Source organism: Procambarus clarkii, chromosome 92, assembly GCF_040958095.1.
Source record: "Procambarus clarkii isolate CNS0578487 chromosome 92, FALCON_Pclarkii_2.0, whole genome shotgun sequence".
In the NCBI taxonomy this organism is placed as follows: Eukaryota; Metazoa; Arthropoda; class Malacostraca; order Decapoda; family Cambaridae; genus Procambarus; species Procambarus clarkii.
Window position 1 is genome coordinate 10,964,071 of NC_091241.1, and position 21,261 is coordinate 10,985,331.

The 21,261-nt window shown below is 45.4% G+C and overlaps 1 protein-coding gene across 1 annotated transcript in view; it reads right to left on the reverse strand.

Moving 5' to 3' along the window:
* Positions 1-394: 394 nt before the first annotated feature.
* LOC123752172 (paired mesoderm homeobox protein 1-like) overlaps positions 395-21,261 on the reverse strand; it is a 66,002-nt gene continuing 45,135 nt past the window's right edge. Inside the window, exons 3-5 of the mRNA XM_069319341.1 lie at positions 7,941-8,091; positions 3,791-3,955; positions 395-2,403 (exon numbers count right to left, since the gene is read on the reverse strand). Coding sequence (XP_069175442.1) covers positions 2,276-2,403; positions 3,791-3,955; positions 7,941-8,091 — 444 coding nt within the window. The 3' untranslated portion in view covers positions 395-2,275. The remainder of the gene's footprint in view (positions 2,404-3,790; positions 3,956-7,940; positions 8,092-21,261) is intronic.

Here is a 21,261-nt window from a genome sequence, read left to right on the forward strand (position 1 = left end):
TGTTCAGAATTATTCCTTGACAGTGATAGCCGTTCTGAATTATTCTTTTGACAGTGATAGCCGTTCTGAATTATCCTTTTGACAGTGATAGCTGTTCAGAATTATTCTTTGACAGTGATAGCCGTTCTCAATTATTCTTTGACAGTGATAGCCGTTCTCAATTATTCTTTGACAGTGATAGCCGTTCTCAATTATTCTTTGACAGTGATAGCAGTTTTGAATTATTCATTTGGCAATGACGGCAGTTCTAAATTATTCCTTTGACAGTGATAGTCATTTTTAGTAGTTAGTACCTTTGATGCTAACAACAGTCTTTAGTTATTTCATTGACGGGGGATATCAATAATCTAACCTGAAATCTTCCAATACAAATAAGGACACTGAAAGAAAAAGGTTCTGGTCCACAATATATATTTTTTTCATTACAGCCAGTAAGAAAATGATTCACTCCTAATGGACAACATTTGACCAGTGATTCAATTATATTACATAGATTTTGATTTTGATACAGTGAAGGTGAAAAGCTGCACGTGTAAGACATTAACATTGTTGAATCGCCTGTAAACCATGCCATTCCCACATTGACTCATTCACCCCATCACTGACCTCAGTAACCAGTTTGAGGGGTGTTGCCATGGTAACTTTGCCACAGTCACTCCCATTGTCGACTCTAGCTTGGGTGATAAGTTACTAGAGTTGATGTTTCACTCTTACTGGACGGTACATGGCTACACAACACAGTCTTACACTCATAATTCCAACCGTGACACACTTGGGGTACGCCACACGATGATGTGTATCAGCTTGATATCATCAAGTACACGATCAGATTCATCACAGCTGAACTTCACAAGTGTCTACATTACACTGTCGAGCTGACTTATATTCATGAGAGCAAGCAGTAGCTCCCATCATAGAAAAACAAAATGGAACGTAGCTTTCGAAACCTAGAATTAAGAACTTATAACTTTATTTTTTCGTGGAGGGGCATGCACCTTGAAGATCAAAATTAGATGTTTTTTTTCTATGCATCACTACTACTCCGCGTGACAACAGAGCCTCAGGAAATTGACTTAAAACACACGAATTAAGAAATATCCAGGGGTCAGTTTAGTCCTCTAGAGATCAGTTTGTGGAATTAATTGTTATCTAATTTTCAGTTTGTGGAATTAATTGTTATCTAATTTTGTGTGATAAAAGTATTTTGTCAGCATGAATCTAGGTTGTACTCAGGTTTGGAGGGACGCTCTTACTTTTGGGTTTTGTATGGCAACAAAAAACACGGTTTATGGAGGGACCAGATTAACAGTATATTGTATCTCATATTCATGTTTATAAGTAATTTGTTTATTTTTAACAAGTTTACAGTATTACTTGTTTTTGTTTAAGCTATATAATGGCACTTTTTCCGCTTCATATAAGCACATGGCCAGGTTCAACCACGTTTTTTATGAATAAGTCTATAGTTCATGTAATTTTCATATTCGATGCCACATCACACATGCTATAATTTGCAGTCAGGTTGATAATCACTCTTCACTCTTAACTCTACCACTCGTTAGTGTCACCTTTGCACTACACATGTTTGAGTGCACGAATAACATACACGTTCAACTTTCGATATGTTTAGAACACCGGAACGGCAGCTCCCTCTCTTCTCATCAGTTACTGTGTCATGGAACACCACACACACATTAATATAAATCACATCACGGTGTGTTGCTCATCCTAGGAAACACATAAGAGGCGGTATTTCTGTACCTCTGATGGAACTCTGAGCACGACTCTACAACTGGAGTGTTCTGCCAGCAGCTGATATTAAGTGTTGTTGCGCCCTTGGCTAGGTACGAGGCAGTTCAGTGCCTAGATTTGTTCTTTCAAAATTATACTATTCTTCACTGTATTTAAGAATAGATACCCAAGCCACACATCTGAAAATATCTATGAATAATCACAAATGTTGATGGTGTAGTGATCATAGAATACAGGTGACTAAATCGATATTGCAGGTTTAGCAGTGTTCATGATGTTTCTGGAGCACCGTGATGAAGCCTAGCAATGGCGTCCGCCCTGCGTCGATAAAGGCATACAGAACATAAATGTCTCATTTTATGTTCTGTGGGGCACCTGATCAGGCTCTCTGGCACCGCTATTGTTTCCTGGCCAACTGTAGGGAACACCGAGCTCATATTGTACACCTGTATTGAACACATGATTGATTAGCAACACTGCCACTGTGTGTGTGTGTGTGTTCGTGTATGGCAGGGGCAGGGGTTCACACCTGCCCCTGGTGGAGGGAGTACTCGTGGGCACGGAGGCGTAGGTTGGCCAGGGAGGAACCCATGTATGCTCCGCCCATCTGGGCTGCTCCGCTCATCCCTCCGCCATATGCTCCGCCCAGGCCTGCAGGATACGAAGGATAATTAGTTCATGGTGAAAAATATGTTTATTGCACTAAGTCTTATAAAAAAATAGATTTTTGCTACATTTAAACGAGCTTATCTTATCATAACTAGTGTAGCAGAGAAATATTCCATTTAAGTATTATTGGTGTTAATAATATTGAATATGCTATCTTATTTAATATATGCTATCAGTTGTAAGTAATTTTATTTTGAATTCATGATTATTTGATTATTCATGGAAAAATTTATGTGATGGGAATTCTTGCAAGACATTGATCTCCAAACTTTCACAAATGCAGAATTGGGGTTCCATCTCCGATGGTCCAACTGGTTGAAAATCGTTCCTTAATTCCGTCCTTATATTCCAGCTCTTAAGCCTTTCGTGTGCTAGAGAGGCATACTGGCCTTGAGCTTTCTCCTAGTAAATGCCTTTCCTTGCCTTACCTTAAAAGACACATCGTACACAACATATTTTTAAACCAACCTAATCTAACACAAATAAGTCCCAAACAGCCTAACCTCGGCTAACACATCCTAACATAACAACCCAGTGAGCAAACTATTAATTTGTAACGTTAATTTATCATTGAATTAATGTTAAGTAACGTTAATTCAACATTCAGTTAACGTTACTCGTGTATATTTTATCCACGGGATATATACGGTTTTCACAATCATAGTCAGTTTTGTGGAACCGTTTTGTGTCGGCTTTCTTCATACCTTGCCTCTAACCTAACTCCTGTGTCATATACAAACATGATAACATCAGCGGTGTATGCCAAGCTGGTGAATACCTCAATAATTCTCATGACTCTTAAGTAAGCATAGTAATGTAATACATAGATAGTAATGTATTACTATGTAATACACATATTATCTATGTAATACATAGATCCTTAGTATCTGCATAATACCGCACACTAATAAATAAATTATTGATTTATTAGGGTGTGCAGTTATAACGGCTGAATTTGGCATCAGTAACTATACACTATATACTGTACTATATAATATACACACTATAGTAACTATATCAGCTATACAATCACTGACAAGTTGCCTTCTTGAATATGATTTACAAATTTACCATTTTAATGCCGGGTTTAGCAGAGTCCTGAATTTAATGAGCAGGGTCATATTTAACTAGTCCTCCCACCCATATAGGTCGTTAAATCGAGTGGATGTGACACAGCCAAACTAGAAAAAGCCATACTGTATGCAGTCTATTACCTACCACTCACAGCATAGGAATGGGGTACACTACCAGCTCAAGGACTATAGAGTTCTCAAGGACTTCCATGAGGACTCACCCACCGGGTCCGTGCAACATGGGGGGGGGGGGGGGGAAATAGAGTAACCATTTTCTTGTCCGTGAAGCAACCGACCTGGAGGTAGGGAGGTGCACATGGGGGTCGGGGAGGTGGTGGGGGTGAAGTGGGCGAGGTAGGGGGGCGTGGCGCTTCCCACACCCCCGCTGGACCCCTTCCAGGCCGCCGCCACGCCCACGCTGCCGTAGCCGCTGTAGTCGCACATGGCCATGCTGCCGCTCCCTGCACACACACACAAGGAAAAAATGCATTATGTAATAAAGCTACATGCTTGTCCTGGAGGCCATGTGTTAATTCCTCATGCTGTTTATAGTCATTGCCATGTTGATATCTTATTAATTTATATCTTGATGTTACAATTATCATAATTATTAGCGTCGCCATGAGGAATGTCAACGCAACATGGCAATATATTGAACGCGACAAAAGACAAGTGATGTCACATCACTCTGTCTCAGATAAATAAAAAAAAATTATAATAGTGTCAGTATGTCAATTTGGCCGTTTTCGTATACCTAAATTTGTTAAAAAAAAAAATATATATATAAGCCTGGAAAAGTGTTAAAATTGAATTAATGTTAAAATAATCGTATCTAAATTAATTATCTTACGTTGGCATCACGATTTGTTGACAAATATGAAGCCTAAACAATACTTCGAATCAACAGTATTTATAAAAAAAAGTTATTAATTTACATATTTGACTTAGTACTGGTAAATATTTAATAAACATACCATACGTATATTGCATTGTTAGTTGATATAAGTAAAATATGAGTTAACTTAGTCTCGAAATAAGAGTATAAATATTGGTGTGATTCGGAGCTTGGTGTGGCCTCGTGTGGCCGCCCTGGTGTGGTCTGACCCACCAGGTCACATGTGGAGCCCTACCACCGTGGTGGAGTGAGGTGTGTTTGTGTGCCAACACCAGTGAACATCTCTGTACACCAGTGAACACCTCTATACACCAGTGAACACCTCTGCACACCAGTGAACACCACAGAATCTCCCGACTCAGCGCGGTATAATACGCTGATTGTGTTTCTTACGCAGTAGGCTGATGCGCCGTTTAGTGATGTGTGGGAACGAGGATGGTCTTGAGACCCATTGCCCCAGCCAAGTGTGGAATTCTGGCTAATAAAGGTAAGTAACTGAGGGACAGGGGGCCAGGACTCGCCTGGGAACTTACTGAGGACTAGGGTTCTTGTGATGAACCTTGAGCATACCTGGAGACGGTTCTGAGAATTCGTCAACTCCCCGAGCCTCAGGCCGGGCTCGGGGAGTAGAACTAGAACCCTCTCCAGGGGTTTTCGCCTTCGAATTTTCTTATAAAATTAGTATATTTCGAAGTAAAACAATGTTTTTTTTTTAACTTCTACAGGCAGCACCGACATTGTAGTAAACAAATATGTTACATTTGTTGTTTACCTACGTAATTCTAAGAGATAATGTGCAGCTGTTCTTGTTGCTCGGAAGATGCGCTGACAATTATTGTATATATTTACTGAATTTACCCAAGGGCCACTAACTATCTAGTGGCCTCGACGAAGACAGAAAGCCGGCGGCTTGTTAAAGGGCCCGCCAATTGTCTTAATGATATTTTTTAGCTGGAATTTGGCATTTACGGCTTCAGCGGGTAGGCGGTTCCATCTATTTATAGCCCTCTTGGTGGAAAAAACATTTGTTTTCAGTCCTACTTGAGAGAACATACTCTCCAACACTATATCTGTGATTGTCCTGTTATCAGTGACTTCATACCAAATGGTATGAGGTATTTTGAGCTCTGTAATTACTTCATACACTCAGGAATATTGGAAGATATTCTTGTGCTGTACCCAGATTTTGCCAGTGGAGGCTAATAGATCGGCATTAAGTATTTTGTTCTCTCCTGATTACATGTATGACTGGCCATCCTGTGAGGTGAGGATGTTGGATGAGCTTGTAGCTGGTTTTTGATCTACACTGTGTGGTCCTTCATACAGAATAGGGAAGCAGCACATTGCTGTGTATACCTGAACATGTTAAAAAATACATTGTTTGAGAGGAGTCTTGTAGAAACTGGTAAGAGTAATTATAATATAATGTTTCCATGATTCAGTGCTTGCCTCTTGTGAAAATCGCGAAGAATTGTTTAGTCAGAGTTTATTTGTTTTTTGTATTGAGGCAGGTATTTTTCTAAATTGATTCCATTTATGTTTAACCATCCTGTGAGATGGGAGTATTAGATAAACTTATAGCTAGTTTTTTATCTACGCTGTGTAATATTCCATATAGAATAGGGAAGCAGCACATTGCTGTATATACCTAATCGTCTTAATAAAAAAAATCAGTAATAAGATTTTAAATTATAGTTTGTATTATTACAAATACAATACTGTATTATCCTTATTAAATCATGTTGACCATGGATCATTAAGATCTCATGTTGATATGTAATAGTCATATTTCTTTTGAACTGCTAATCCATGCTAATCATTCATTAAATTGTGCATTATGTCTCAATTTTTCACTTCCTTGGATATACTGTACAATACAAAAAGATAGGATAAAAATAAACCAGTAATATTTCTTTCATTATATTTTTCATTTAAATAACTGCATCAATATTTTTACAGCTGACAGGATTTGTTTTACCATACAGGTGCATTATTTGTTAAAAAAAAATTTGGTTTATTGTTACACACAATGGTGCTACATAGCCTTCCCAGCTTCTTGCCTTTTTTTAATACTGACTAAAAAATAAATAATAATAAATTTTATTCAGGAAAAGTACATACAGTTTATTTACAAACATAATGTTGGATTTATAGACAGAGCTAGTACATACACTACCTAAAGCCACTAATACTCATAGCATTTCGGGCAAGGTGTGGGGAAAAAACACTTAGACTAAAACTTAATAGTAATCGGGATTAGGTATAAATTGTGTTGAAAGAAGGAATAAAAAATACAAAAAGGGGGGGGGGGGGTAACATAGCACAAATCAGCAATTGTACACGTTGGTGAACAGCATTGTTTAAAAAATAGCAAGACATGGGTTGACATTTAGGGGGTAAGTTAGGTTACATGGAGTTAATTAGGTAGTACTTGGTTTTACTCTTAAACTGGTTGAGAGAGGTACAGCCTTTGACATGATTCGGGAGGTCATTCCACATTTTGGGTACCTTCATTTGTAGAGCACTTCTAGTTTGGTTACACACAGCCAAATTGTGTAACAGGAAGAGATCTTGGCCACAAATTTGTTCCATGGTAAATGTAGAGGAATCAGCCGAGTATTCCTCAAATAAAATAAGTTGCCTCAGCTTATAAGGTAAATAAAATAAGCATTTCTCAAATAAGTAGCTGCCTCACTTCACTGCCTTACTGCTACATAGCCTTCCCGGCATGGTGCCTTCTTTTGATAATTACTTGTTCCATACCCAAGTTGTATAACAGGAAGAGGTATTGGACCCCTACTTCCCCTCTCTCTTTTTTAATAGACCATATAGTCATAAATATAGCTTTAAGTATTCAATGAATAAAGTTTTTGACATTTTAACTCTTCTCCTTACCGAACATCATTTGTGCAGCATATTTTTATTTTACGTCTAACCCAGATTTAATTTAAAAATAAAACCAAACTAAATAAATTAGAAATGGGTATGTATAGCTAAGGTACACCCTTACTACTAGGTGAACAGGGGCATTTGGTGATAGTAAATGATCCCATCAGGCAGGGCTCATCACCTTCTCTCATATTTCATGTTCACCAGTGTTTATTTACTTAATAACTACGGGTATAATATCTTGCTATTATAAAACTAATTCTAATATCATAAAATACATATTTACTCAAAGTTTCAAGCAGAGAATGCATATATAACTAACACGAAGGACTCCTCTTCACGAGATTCAATTTTTATAATCTTCTGTTTATGTTCCAAAATCTTAAAATCGATCCCAGTGTTATGTAGTAGAGAAAAATTGAGTTATATCCTGTTTACGTAAAGCTACGAGTGGTCGAAACCACACTTAGATCCCGGACCAAACTTACGAAGGTTTTTCGACTTAGTGTACCTACCTGAATGCCGACGTAGCCGCCACGAAGGCGCTAAGAAGGAAAACATTCGTAGCTAAGAAGAAAAACCTTCGTAAGTACCTTCGTGAATCTGGCCCCAGAACTCCCCTGTGGGCTCACTTAAGGACCCAAACTAACCTGTGGACTCACCTGAGGGCCGGGGTGCGAGGGGCTGCTCCACAGGACCCGCTGCGGGGGCGACGGAGGGGGTCGTATCAGAGGGTCTGAAGGAGGAGGTCCTCTGGGCCAGCACGCTTCGCTCGTTTCGCCTGAACTTGGCTCTACGGTTCTGGAACCACACCTGCCGGAGGACGGAAATCCTGTAGTATCCTGCTCGGGTTTGTGGTTCATAAGTGGAATCAAAAGGATATACCTTGAGGATGAGGTCGAGGCGAATAAGCTGGGTAGGATTATTGGGTTAGAAACAAAGGGAATTTAAACTAGCAAAATATTTCAACTCTAAAAGCTGTTAGTGACGTTGATGGGGGGGCGGGGGAAGGACATGAAACGTTCACCCCCCCTCCTCCGTTTGCCTTCCTAGGCCTAATGTGTGAATCCCATTACTATACGTGTAATTATAGTGTTCAACCCAACTGTCATTTGATGCCTGTCGCCAGCTTCCAGCCTGTGCCAGGTGGGGAGGCTGAAAGTGGGAATATAAATTAGTAAAGTTAGTATTGGGTTAGTGACATGTATAAACGCCTACAAAAAATAAACAAATTTCCTGATCGGCCAACGTTAAAAATGAGGCGTATTGTTAACATTAAAGCACTTAAAGTTGACTTTCTGTGTATGGGACTCAATAGGGTAGGGTGGGTTGATGGCGTTCGTAAGTTTCTGCTTGGGCAAAATTTTTTTTTTGCGGAGTGGCAAATACAGAGAAGGAAGACTGAAAATGAAGAATGGTAGAAATGAGAACTCATGCCAAGAAAAGGGAAGAGAGGTAGAAGGGAGGGGAGAGAAAGGAAGGGGGGAGAGAGAGAGAATTATGCGACATCTGTTTCTGATCTCTCTATTGGGGTTTTTGGCGCCAAAAGTATTTGAAGGATTTCTCTTACATATGTGTGCGTACTTTTAAACTACTCCACTCCACAATAAAACTTGTACAACTTCACTTTACAAATTAGCAGTGTTTATCCGTTGCCACTTCAACTCGCTGCATATTGTTTTGTCAACCAGGAAATTAGAAAACACCGAAAACAATTATTTGGTAGAAAGTGTGTGTGGTAATTTGGTTCAAAGTATGCACGTGGGGACCAAAATACCTGAAGGGGGGAGGAGCCAAGCTCATCAGAAGAGCTAGCTCGTTCCGCCTGTCACCTCTCATTGGCCCGCCAGGCATCAACGCCTGTGACGTCACCGCATAGCTGGCCGTCTGATTGGCTCAAGACCAACGCAACATGACAGCCCCAAACGTGTTGTGCGGGCCAGAAATGTTAACGAAATGATTATACGGCTGTCTCCTTTCCTTTATAATTGCAACTACAGTAGTTTAAACATACGTGGGTTTATAAATCTGAATACCACTATTTTGAAGAAAAAAAATAGCTATTTTTCTTTGGGTAAACATGGCATCATTTGTACAAGAGGCTGGGATTTTGAATTTGGGGGAGGGAGTAAATGGTTGAATCTCCAAATTGGGACTCGTTACCACTGCCTAGTTCCTGCCAGTGGGCGAAACTCGTCTCCCGCTCAAAGGAAACTTGTCAGCGTCCATATAGCCTCTTGTCACTATAGCCTCATGTGAACTCACTTGCTCCGTCCACTGAGCTCAATTACGGATACACTTTTCCTTAGTTACCACAAGCTAGAACACCAGTTTGCTATGTACAATTATCTATTACAATGCTGATCTTGAAATTTATTGAATACCATTTAGCAATCAGTCGCTAGGCTGCGGCCGACCTCAAGCTATATTCCTAAATGTTAATATACTGTAAATAAAATACATTTTAAGTAAATATAATGTATTTATAATTTTGTGTATAGCTGGGTCAGGAATAGATTAGAGATTTTGTTTCTGTTGACAATTATTTGTTTTTGCAGTATATTAATGAGGTATTTGATGAAGTCCCCTGTATTCATCAACTTTAATGTTGTATAATTTTGCGTCTAGTTGGTTACGTTAGGTTTTGTTAGCAATTATTTCTGTAAGCAGTATATATATATATATATATATATATATATATATATATATATATATATATATATATATATAATATGTCGTACCTAGTAGCCAGAACGCACTTCTCAGCCAACTATTCAAGGCCCGATTTGCCTAATAAGCCAAGTTTTCCTGAATTAATATATTTTCTCTAATTTTTTTCTTATGAAATGATAAAGCTACCCATTTCATTATGTATGAGGTCAATTTTTTTTTATTGGAGTTAAAATTAACGTCGATATATGACCGAACCTAACCAACCCTACCTAACCTAACCTAACCTAACCTATCTTTATAGGTTAGGTTAGGTAGCCGAAAAAGTTAGGTTAGGCTGGTTAGGTAGGTTAGGTAGTCGAAAAAACATTAATTCATGAAAACTTGGCTTATTAGGCAAATCGGGCCTTGCATAGTAGGCTGAGAAGTGCGTTCTGGCTACTAGGTACGACATACATATATATATATATATATATATATATATATATATATATATATATATATATATATATATATATATATATATATATATATATAAAATAATAATAATAATAAAGTTAATATTTATTACACAAAACTGAATTTGAAAATACACTGCGTTAATACTCACCCGCGACCAGGGGCAATACTCACGAGAAACCATTAAATATGACCAACAAATCTCAGAACTATGACGCAAATTCAGTATGAAATATTAAAGCTTCCCGTAATTGAGCTGGGCGCCAGTGTCACATGTAACGGCTGGCAGCTTATCCCCGCCACGTTATTGAAAGCTAAACTAAAACCCCCTTCACGTCCATTGACGCTCTCACCACGTTCAAAAATAGTCGACACCTGCCCGGCTCAGGTGGGACGCCAATTGCCTGGCTGCTGGAGGTGTTCGCGGTATTTTCCGGAGTGGAATTTGCAAAGGGATTTCTTTCTAATTGTAATGGTAGGTTGTTGTGTAGTGTGTGGCCCTCCGGTCCGTGCCGGGATGGGTCTTGGTTGCCAGTGTCAGCCTCCTTTGTTGTGTTTGGAGTGTCGGTCTTTGTGCTTTAGCTTATTGCGGTGTCAGAGAGTCTCATCAGGTTGTAGTGTCAACACGTGTGTGGTTATTTTGGTGTGTAAGTGTCCAGGTATCTTAGTAACACATAGTTAGCTCTTGATACACACTGTGTAACACTTCATGTAGTCTAGGTGGCTACTGTTACGTGTGGCAGGTGGCTACCGTTCCCTGCGGCAGGTGGCTACCGTTTCCTGCGGCAGGTGGCTACCGTTTCCTGCGGCAGGTGGCTACCGTTACCTGCGGCAGGTGGCTACCGTTACCTGCGGCAGGTGGCTACCGTTACCTGTGGCAGGTGGCTACCGTTACCTGTGGCAGGTGGCTACCGTTACCTGTGGCAGGTGGCTACCGTTACCTGTGGCAGGTGGCTACCGTTACCTGCGGCTGGTGGTCTCACACACTACATAACTGCAAGTCCACAAGTCATTACGCCCTTGAACACTGCCGGGATGAGGTCCCTGAGCTTTGCAATGACTTTAAAATATCCTGAAAAACTCTGAAGTTGATAATGTATTCAGAGTTTACCAGGTTGAGCAAATAATCTCTCCTAGTCTCTCTCATTCCTCTAGTGTCTCCCATTACCCATAATCGCGACAGCTTCCTTAAACATTCATTAATTAATAAACCTCGCGAACTGCGGCATTTCCGGTTCTCAAATATGGGTGAGGGCGTGACTAGTGTCTTATTTAACGCGAAACAGAGATTGCGGGAGAGGATCTGGTTCGCGCGGGAAGAGGCGCTGATTCGCGCGGGAAGAGGCGCTGATTCGCGCGGGAAGAGGCGCTGATTCGCGCGGGAAGAGGCGCTGATTCGCGCGGGAAGAGGCGCTGGTTCGCGCGGGAAGAGGCGCTGGTTCGCGCGGGAAGAGGCGCTGGTTCGCGCGGGAAGAGGCGCTGGTTCGCGCGGGAAGAGGCGCTGGTTCGCGCGGGAAGAGGCGCTGGTTCGCGCGGGAAGAGGCGCTGGTTCGCGCGGGAAGAGGCGCTGGTTCGCGCGGGAAGAGGCGCTGGTTCGCGCGGGAAGAGGCGCTGGTTCGCGCGGGAAGAGGAGCTGATTCGCGCGGGAAGAGGCGCTGGTTCGCGCGGGAAGAGGCGCTGATTCGCGCGGGAAGAGGAGCTGGTTCGCGCGGGAAGAGGAAAAATGTGTACTGTTTTTTGGATCGTCTCACGCGGCATTCTTGAACAATCTCGTTTACCCCCACGTCCCGTGTTAGGGCCTATTGCCCCTGATTTATGTAGTGGTGGGATGTTTGGGTTGTAGTGGGATGTTTTTTTGCTTGGGCGGCCGGATGTTTACCAAGAGTGAGGAGAGGGGGGGGGGGGACATACAGACATGATTTATGTTACACAACATATTTGTTCTGTTTATATATTCACTTCATATTTGCAAGAAATTCACCTTGTGTGCTATATGTTCAGTGTGATGTTGCTCCCCTACTGCAGAATTAGCAAATTGTAGTGTTTTAGCAACATCTCATACATCACTGTACACCATATGCCACATCATACATCACAATACACCCGTGCCTCATCATAAAACATCCCCATACACCACACGACAGCTGTATACGTAGTGTAACATCATACAACATTCCTAGACGCCCCGACACATCATATGACATGACACCATATGCCACATAACTATACACGTCGTGCCACATCACACGACATTCCCATGACATCTTACCACACCATGCAACATCCTACGACACGTGGTGCCATGCGACGTCATCCCCCTCCCCCCATGACATCGTATGTGTGCCATACGACAACTGTGGCAGAAAGGTACGATCATAAAACAGCTGATCAAAGACAACGTGGCGCGTTTGGCGCGCGACGGTTGTAAACACGCCCAGCGCATCATGGGAGAAGGGAAGCTACTGGCTTGTGCATGTAGCCACCTAAATGTGATTGGATAATGAACCACCGCCGGCTTGGAGAACCAATCACCACTGGCTTGGGAGATCCATATGACCAGAGGTCCTCCTCCCCCCCACCCCCTGACAGATGTATCAATAACATGACAATATGGGGAGCTACAAAAGCCCTTTTTGTATACTTTTTTCCTACCATTATGTATTCGTTTAGTTGTGCTTGCAGGGGTTGAGCTTTGGCTTTTTGGTCCCGCTTCTCAATTGTCAATCAACTGGTGTACAGATTCCTGAGCCTATTGGGCTTTATCCTATCTACATTTGAAACTGTATGGAGTCAGCCTCCACCACATTACTGCCTAATACATTCCATCTGTTAACTCTGACACTGAACAAGTTCTTTCTAATGTCTCTGTGGCTCATTTGGGTACTCAGTTTACACCTGTGTCCCCTTGTTCGTGTCCCGCCCGTGTTAAATAGTTTGTCTTTGTCCACCCTGTCAATTATAATCGTAAATATACATTATGTATAACGTATCTAGTGATAGTCGAGGGCACATTTTGTTCCGGGAAGCTAATAGAACACGATCCATAGAACGCACGGACCGTAGAGAATACGGTCCATAGAACGCACGGACCGTAGAGAATACGGTCCATAGAACGCACGGACCGTAGAGAATACGGTCCATAGAACGCACGGACCGTAGAGAATACGGTCCATAGAACGCACGGACCGTAGAGAATACGGTCCATAGAACGCACGGACCGTAGAGAATACGGTCCATAGAACGCACGGACCGTAGAGAACACGGTCCATAGAACGCACGGACCGTAGAGAACACGGTCCATAGAACGCACGGACCGTAGAGCACCCAGTCCATAGGGATCACGCACAATAAAACACTTAATCCGTATCTACAGATTGTTGCGAATGTTCCCCGAGGCATCAGGGGGGGGGGACTTTTTTGTAATACCTCTCTCTCTCTTTCTGAGAGAAGTAAAAAAGTGTGGGGGGGGGGGGTAATATCTGTGCATGTGGGTGTTGACCGGAGGCCCAAGGGTTCTCACCCCCCTCCCCCCTTCCCCTTCGTTCATATACATTGTTGTTGTTTAAGATTCAGCAACTCGGAACACAAGGTTCCAAGTAGCACGGGCTATGGCGAGCCCGTAGTGGACTTACCTGGCACAGGAGCGGGGCTGTGACTTGCGCGCGTGCAACATGGAGGTTTAATTCATGTAGCCTTTCCTCATAACTCATTCCTCGTAGTTCTGGAACGAAGGTATGCGAAAGGTATATATGGAGGTTCAAAGGTATATCGTATATACTTTTGTATACCTTGTCCAACCTCGTCTTGACTAGATATGGACTCCACGCTGGAGCCGCATACTCCAGTATTGGTCTGATGTATGTCATATACAAGGTTCTGAGTGATTCCTGATATGATAGTGGGAAATAGGCTGGGTGTCGGTATATTAGGTAATCAACGGCTAGAAAGGAGGGATCCAAGAGCTAAGGACGCGATCCTGCGGGCACAGATACGTGAATACGTGAAAGCTGTAAACGTGGACATGACAGAGAAATGAGGAGATATCGGGTGGAAGACATGTCCCATAACAGCTACGACAAAGTGTGTAAGATAGTTGTTAAAATTAAAGAGCTATAGTGCTCAATTCTCCTTAGGCACTCTTAGGTAAGTACTGTTAGGTTAACACTACCACCTACACTACCACCCCCCCCCCCCTCCCAACATTACCACCACCACCACCACTACCACTACTACCATCAACCAGGTACCAGGTATCACCACACTAGTTACCACCACCACTACCACCCCAACACTTCACTACCACCACTACTACCACCACCACACTAGCTACCACCACCACCACCACCACCACCACCACCACCACCACCACCACCACCATCACCATCACCATCATCATCATCATCATCATCATCACCACCACTACCACCACCACCACCACCACCACCACCCTCCTGAGAAACAGACACCATGCTAAGATAGCATCTTGAGCCAAAATAAGTCTTTGTTTTTATAATATTTGTACTTACCTAACGTATCTTATCTCTGGCTCTCATATCTAGCAGTATCTTTCCACATTGTGGCTCTTCACTCTACCCTGTGCAACTGAGAAAGATGGTCCCATCTGCCACATTGGTATTTTGTATGATGTGATCATATCTACTCTTGTTCTCTCTTCTACCTTTGTTTTGATCTTCCTTCTGATTTCGATTAAATATGTTTTCTTTTTCTGTGATTCCTGTTGCTCTGTTGCTCTTCCCTTGGAACTGGTCGGAAGAGTGTCGCCTCGCATCTTGCAGGGTCGGCGTTCGATTCTTAATGTTTCAAGTGTTGGGTTTCGTGTCTTGATATCGCGGTTCCGTGTGTTGATATCCCAGCCCCGTGTCTCGATATCCCGGCCCCGTGTCTTGATATCCCGGCCCCGTTTCTTGATATCCCGGTTCCGTGTCTCGATATCCCGGCCCCGTGTCTAGATATCCCGGCCCCGTGTCTCGATATCCCGGCCCCGTGTCTCGATATCCCGACCCCGTGTCTTGATATCCCGACCCCGTGTCTCGATATCCCGGCCCCGTGTCTCGATATCCCGGCCCCGTGTCTCGATATCCCGGCCCCGTGTCTCGATATCCCGGCCCCGTGTCTCGATATCCCGGCTCCGTGTCTCGATATCCCGGCTCCGTGTCTCGATATCCCGGCCCCGTGTCTCGATATCCCCGGCTCCGTGTCTCGATATCCCGGCCTCGTGTCACATTATACACCTCCCACGTCATTCTCCATTAAAACGTTTGCGCGCGCGCTCACTCCTACGCATTGTTGTTTTGAGCGTGAGGGCGCGCGCGCGAACACATCGTAAGTGAGCGCGCGCACATCGTATGTTTTGGAATTCAGAGAGGCGTCAACATGGTCCCCCGCGCGCGGCACCACGACTGTGCTGCCTAATGATCATGGCTTGTAAAAACTATGTCAACAGTGAGGGGGGGGGGTTAGGGGGCGACCGGGGGAGGGGGAATTTAGGGGGCGACGGGGGGGGGGTGTTAAGGGGAGGGGGAGACACAGCAGGTAGAGGAAATAAAGTGAAGCGTTCTATGTATACAAATTCTTCACATGTTCTTACTGTTGGGACGTTGTGAGGAGGAGGGGGGGGTTGTAGTGGGGTAGGGGGGAGTGTTGTGGGGGAGAAGGGGGGGGGGTTGAGTTGTGGAAGGGGGGAGTGTTGTGGGGGGAGGAGTGTGTTTGAAGGTTGTCAAGTTACATATTTAAATGTATGAAAGTTAGCGAAAATGGTGTTTATTTTTTTTTTTAGAGGGAGAAAAAGTCAGATCAGTGTAGACAAATTTAGCGAAGGAAATTACCTTAAAGTGTCAACATGTAGTGTTGTTACGTTTGCTCAAGTTAGCATTAAAGGATGCTAATGTTAGCGGTCCACTAGAGACAGGTTAGCAGTAAATAGCCCTTTGAGTGTTGCCAACTTAACGGCTAATTACCTTCAGTGAAGATAAATGAAGAGCAACTATGGGAAGTTAGCAGAATGATGTATGGTATTAACGGGGCTTGCATATTGTTGTGAGAGTGTGTGTGTGTAGGGGGGGGGGAGGTGGAGATAGGGGGTACTCATCTAGTTGTACTTGCGAGGGTTGAGCTCTGGCTCTTTGGTCTCGCCTCAACTGTCAATCAACTGGTGTACAGGTTCCTGAGCCTACTGGGCTCTATCATATCTACACTTGAAACTGTGAATGGAGTCAGCCTCCACCACATCACTGCCTAATGCATTCCACCTGTTAACTACTCTGACACTGAAAAATTTCTTTTTAACATCCCTGTGGCTCATTTGGGTACTCACTCTCCACCTGTGTCCCCTTGTTCGTGTTCAACCCGTGTTAAACAGTTTATCTTTATCTACCCTGGCAATTACTCTTGAGAATTTTATAGGTAATGATCATGTCTCCCCTTACTCTTCTCGTCTTACAGTATCGTGAGGTTTAGTTGTGTCGTGAGGTTGTGTGGGGGGGGGGGGGGATTGTGTCTGTGTATGTGTGGGGTGTATGAGTGTGTGTATGTGTATGTGTGGGGTGTATGAGTGTGTGTGTGTGTGTGTGTGTGTGTGTGTGTGTGTGTGTGTGTGTGTGTGTGTGTGTGTGTGTGTGTGTGTGTGTGTGTGTGTGTGTATGTATGTATGGGGGTGGGGATGTTTGTGTGGGAGTAGAGAAAGTACTACAAATAGACCTAGTGACCGGAAGGTACAGATGTTGAGTAGGCCTAGACTGTCCCCCCCCCCCCTCCGACTCTTATCTTCCCCCCCACACACAGGTATTGAATGGTAGTACCAGATGGGGTGGGAGGAGTTGAGTTGGGGGGGGGGGTGAAGCAGCAACAGGGGATAACGAGCCATTAATTCACTGGCACTCACTGAGGAGTGTGAATGCGAGTGCCGCGTCCATAACAGCCTAGTTGACCACACCACCAACCAGAGGCCTGGTCAGAGACGGGGCCACGAGGGTATTGATCCTCGGAAAACCCACCAAGGTATAACCTTCAGTGTAAAGAAACTCTTCGTAGGTGGCACCCTGATATTGAGTGGCACTTCCCTAAGTGGCACTCGTATGGGATGGCACTCAGGTCATTTGTTAGGTGGCACTTTCCCTCTGAGGGCATTATGTGGGGGTCACAGACTTTCTCGTGGCACTGTCATGGTGGGTGATACTATACCCCAGTGGCACTGTCGTGGTGGGTGATACTGTACCCCAGTGGCACTGTCGGGGTGGGTGATACTGTACTCCAGTGGCACTGTCGGGGTGGGTGATACTGTACCCCAGTGGCAGTGTCTTACCGGGTGACACACACTAGATGACACTGGGTGGCACTGTCTGGGTGGCACCAACTGACTGGGTGGCACTCCGTCCCTCACCAAAAAACCTCCCTTGAGTAGGGAGGGGGAGAGGAGCGTATCTCTCCATCGTTGTGGTGGTGGAGAGCCGGTAGTTGTAGAGGGAAGAGATGTGGTGCTGGTGTGGTGTGGCGTGGCGTGGCGTGGTGTGGCGTGGTGTGGTGTGGGGCACGTGTATGGTGTGGCGTGGTGTGATGTGGGGCACGTGTATGGTGTAGCGTGGTGTGGTGTGGGGCACGTGTGTGGCGTGGCGTGGTGTGATGTGGGGCACGTGTATGGTGTGGCGTGGGGCGTGTGTGGTGTGGCGTAGTGTGGGAGCAGATGGAGCCCATTGATCTTGAAATTCTGAGTGTTTTACATAGCGAAAGACGTGCCGATGTGTCTTGCGGGACGTCCCGAATGGAAGTGTGAGGGTGGATGTGAGTATGTGAATGAGGATACGAGTGTGTGTGAGTGAGACTGCAAGTGTGCTCACCTAGTTGTGCTTGCGGGGGTTGAGCTCTGGCTCTTTGGTCCCGCCTCTCAACTGTCAATCAACAGGTGTACAGGTTCCTGAGCCTACTGGGCTCTATCATATCTACATTTGAAACTATTTATGGAGTCAGCCTCCACCACATCACTGCCTAATGCATTCCATCCGTTAACTACTCTGACACTGAAAAAGTTCTTTCTAACGTCCCTGTGGCTCATTTGGTTATTCAGTTTCCACCTGTGTCCCCTTGTTCGCGTCCCACCCGTGTTAAACAGTTAATCTTTATCTACCCTGTCAATTCCTCTTGAGATTTTTGTAGGTAGTGATCATGTCTCCCCTTACTATTCTGTCTTCCAGTGTCGTGAGGTGCAGTTTCCTCAGTTTTTCCTCGTAGCTCATGCCTCTTAGTTCTGGGACTAGTCTAGTGGCATACCTCTGAACTTTTTCCAGTTTCATCTTGTGCTTGACAAGGTACGGGCTCCAGGCTGGGGCCGCATACTCCAGGATTGGTCTTACATATGTGGTATACAAGGTTCTGAATGATTCCTTACACAGGTTCCTGAACGCTGTTCAGTGAGTGAGCCTGCGAGTCTGCCCCATCGTGGAGCCCTCATCTTAAAAACGCAAGAAAATTAGAAAAGGTTCAGAGATTTGCAACGAGGCTCGTCCCGAAATTACAAGGGGGAGGGTATGAAGAAAGACTGAAAGAACGAGACATGACGTCGCTAGAGAAAACGAGAGAGAGAGAGAGAGAGAGAGAGAGAGAGAGAGAGAGAGAGAGAGAGAGAGAGAGAGAGAGAGAGAGAGAGAGAGAGAGAGAGAGAGAGAGATATGATAGACAAAAATTAAATTGTTTCATAGATGAATAAAACAGGAGTCATTGCTTTAGACAACCCGCGGCTAGAAAGCGGGGTCGGAGAGCTGAAGCTCTATCCTTCAGGTACAAATAGGTGAGTACACTTGTACATACTACCTATCAGCACTTACCTAACAGTGACTACGGGGCAAGTGAGGTCTAGCTCTCTATGCCCTGGCCTCCTAACTTTGTTGTACCTGTTGGGCTGTAACTTAACTGGTCTGGCGCTGGACTTCTTTGTCAACTCCGGCTGTAAAGTTGTGGATGGAGGTGGCTTCCACAACTTGTGCTTCCTTCAGTGACAGGTTGGCTGGTGTCCCCGCCACTTGAACTAGCGAGCCCAGAGTGTTTGAAGTGTCAGTGTGTTAAGTGGAGCCTGGGAACACTTCCTCCTCCCTCAAGTTACTCTACCGATTAAATGGCTTTTTGCGCCTGCTATCTCTGTAAACTTTATAGCACCCCCTCTCCTTCTCCCCCTCCCCCTCCCCTCTTCCTCCCCCCCCTCTTCCTCCTCCCCCCCCCCGGGCCTCACGCACCAGTGGACGGGCCGGGGGGAAGGGGGGGGAGGGGGTTGATGAGTGGTGATCAACTGAACTATTAGTGTTTGGCGATTGTGTGTCTGGTGCAGGGATATGCGATTTCCTGCTGTCGGGGGTCGGGAAGCTTACTTATTAGGCTTATCGATAATCTCTTCCCCCCCCTCTCCTATCCACAACATGCGACCCACAACAGTTGTCTAACTCCGGGTAACCACCGCCCCCCCCCCTCCCTCTCTCTCCCTCTCTCTCTCTCTCTCTCTCTCTCTCTCTCTCTCTCTCTCTCTCTCTCTCTCTCTCTCTCTCTCTCTCTCTCTCTCTCTCTCTCTCTCTCTCCACCCCCACCCCCCCACACACAGGTCATGAGTGTCACTTGACAAAGCACTTGAGTGCCACAGGGAGTGAGTGTCAGTGGAGGGAGTGACAGGTAGTGCCAGTATATAGACGGGAAGGGGGGTTGCAGGATAGCAGGGGGGGGGAATTGAATGATGATTGGGGGAGGGGTGATGAAGATAGGTGTGCCAGGAGCTGTCATCGCGCCTACATGATGAATGAGATGGAGAGTGCCACCGTAATGTTACTGACACAGGGTTGTGGCACCCTTACACTGCCCAACGATGCCATTCTAACGATTCTACTCCCTCTACATGCCCCCTTACAACGCCCCCCCTCACAACGCCCCCCTCCCTCACAACGCCCCTCCCCCCTCATCACCCTTATTCTAAACAACATGGCCAATAACGATGGTAGTCTTAGGATAGTGATTATGGATGAGGACGGCGGGTGAAGGTTGTTGGTAGTGGATGATGGGTGGTTGAGTATGCGGATGGCACCATCTGGCACTCCTATTCATCATCAACACCTCCACGCCCAGTATTTATTGCCTCTCTTAACTGTCAAGATGTCTCTTGCTTCACCGAGTTTCCCTTTCCTATTGGCAGTGGCTCATAGGCACCCCTGCCCCTGCTAGGTGGCACCCCCTGCCCCTGCTAGGTGGCATCCCCTGCCCCTGCTAGGTGGCACCCCCTGCCACTGCTTGGTGGCACCCCTGCCACTTCTTGGTGGCACCCCCTGCCACTGCTAGGTGGCACCCCCTGCCACTGCTAGGTGGCACCCCCTGCCACTGCTAGGTGGCACCCCCTGCCACTGCTAGGTGGCACCCCCTGCCACTGCTTGGTGGCACCCCTGCCACTTCTTGGTGGCACCCCCTGCCCCTGCTAGGTGGCACCCTCTGCCCCTGCTAGGTGGCACCCCCTGCCCCTGCTAGGTGGCACCCCCTGCCCCTGCTAGGTGGCACCCCCTGCCACTGCTAGGTGGCACCCCCTGCCACTGCTTGGTGACACCCCCTGCCACTGCTTGGTGGCACCCCCTGCCCCTGCTAGGTGGCACCCCCTGCCCCTGCTAGGTGGCACCCCCTGCCCCTGCTAGGTGGCACCCCCTGCCCCTGCTAGGTGGCACCCCCTGCCCCTGCTAGGTGGCACCCCCTGCCACTGCTAGGTGGCACCCCTTGCCCCTGCTAGGTGGCACCCCCTGCCACTGCTAGGTGGCACCCCCTGCCCCTGCTAGGTGGCACCCCCTGCCACTGCTAGGTGGCACCCCCTGCCACTGCTAG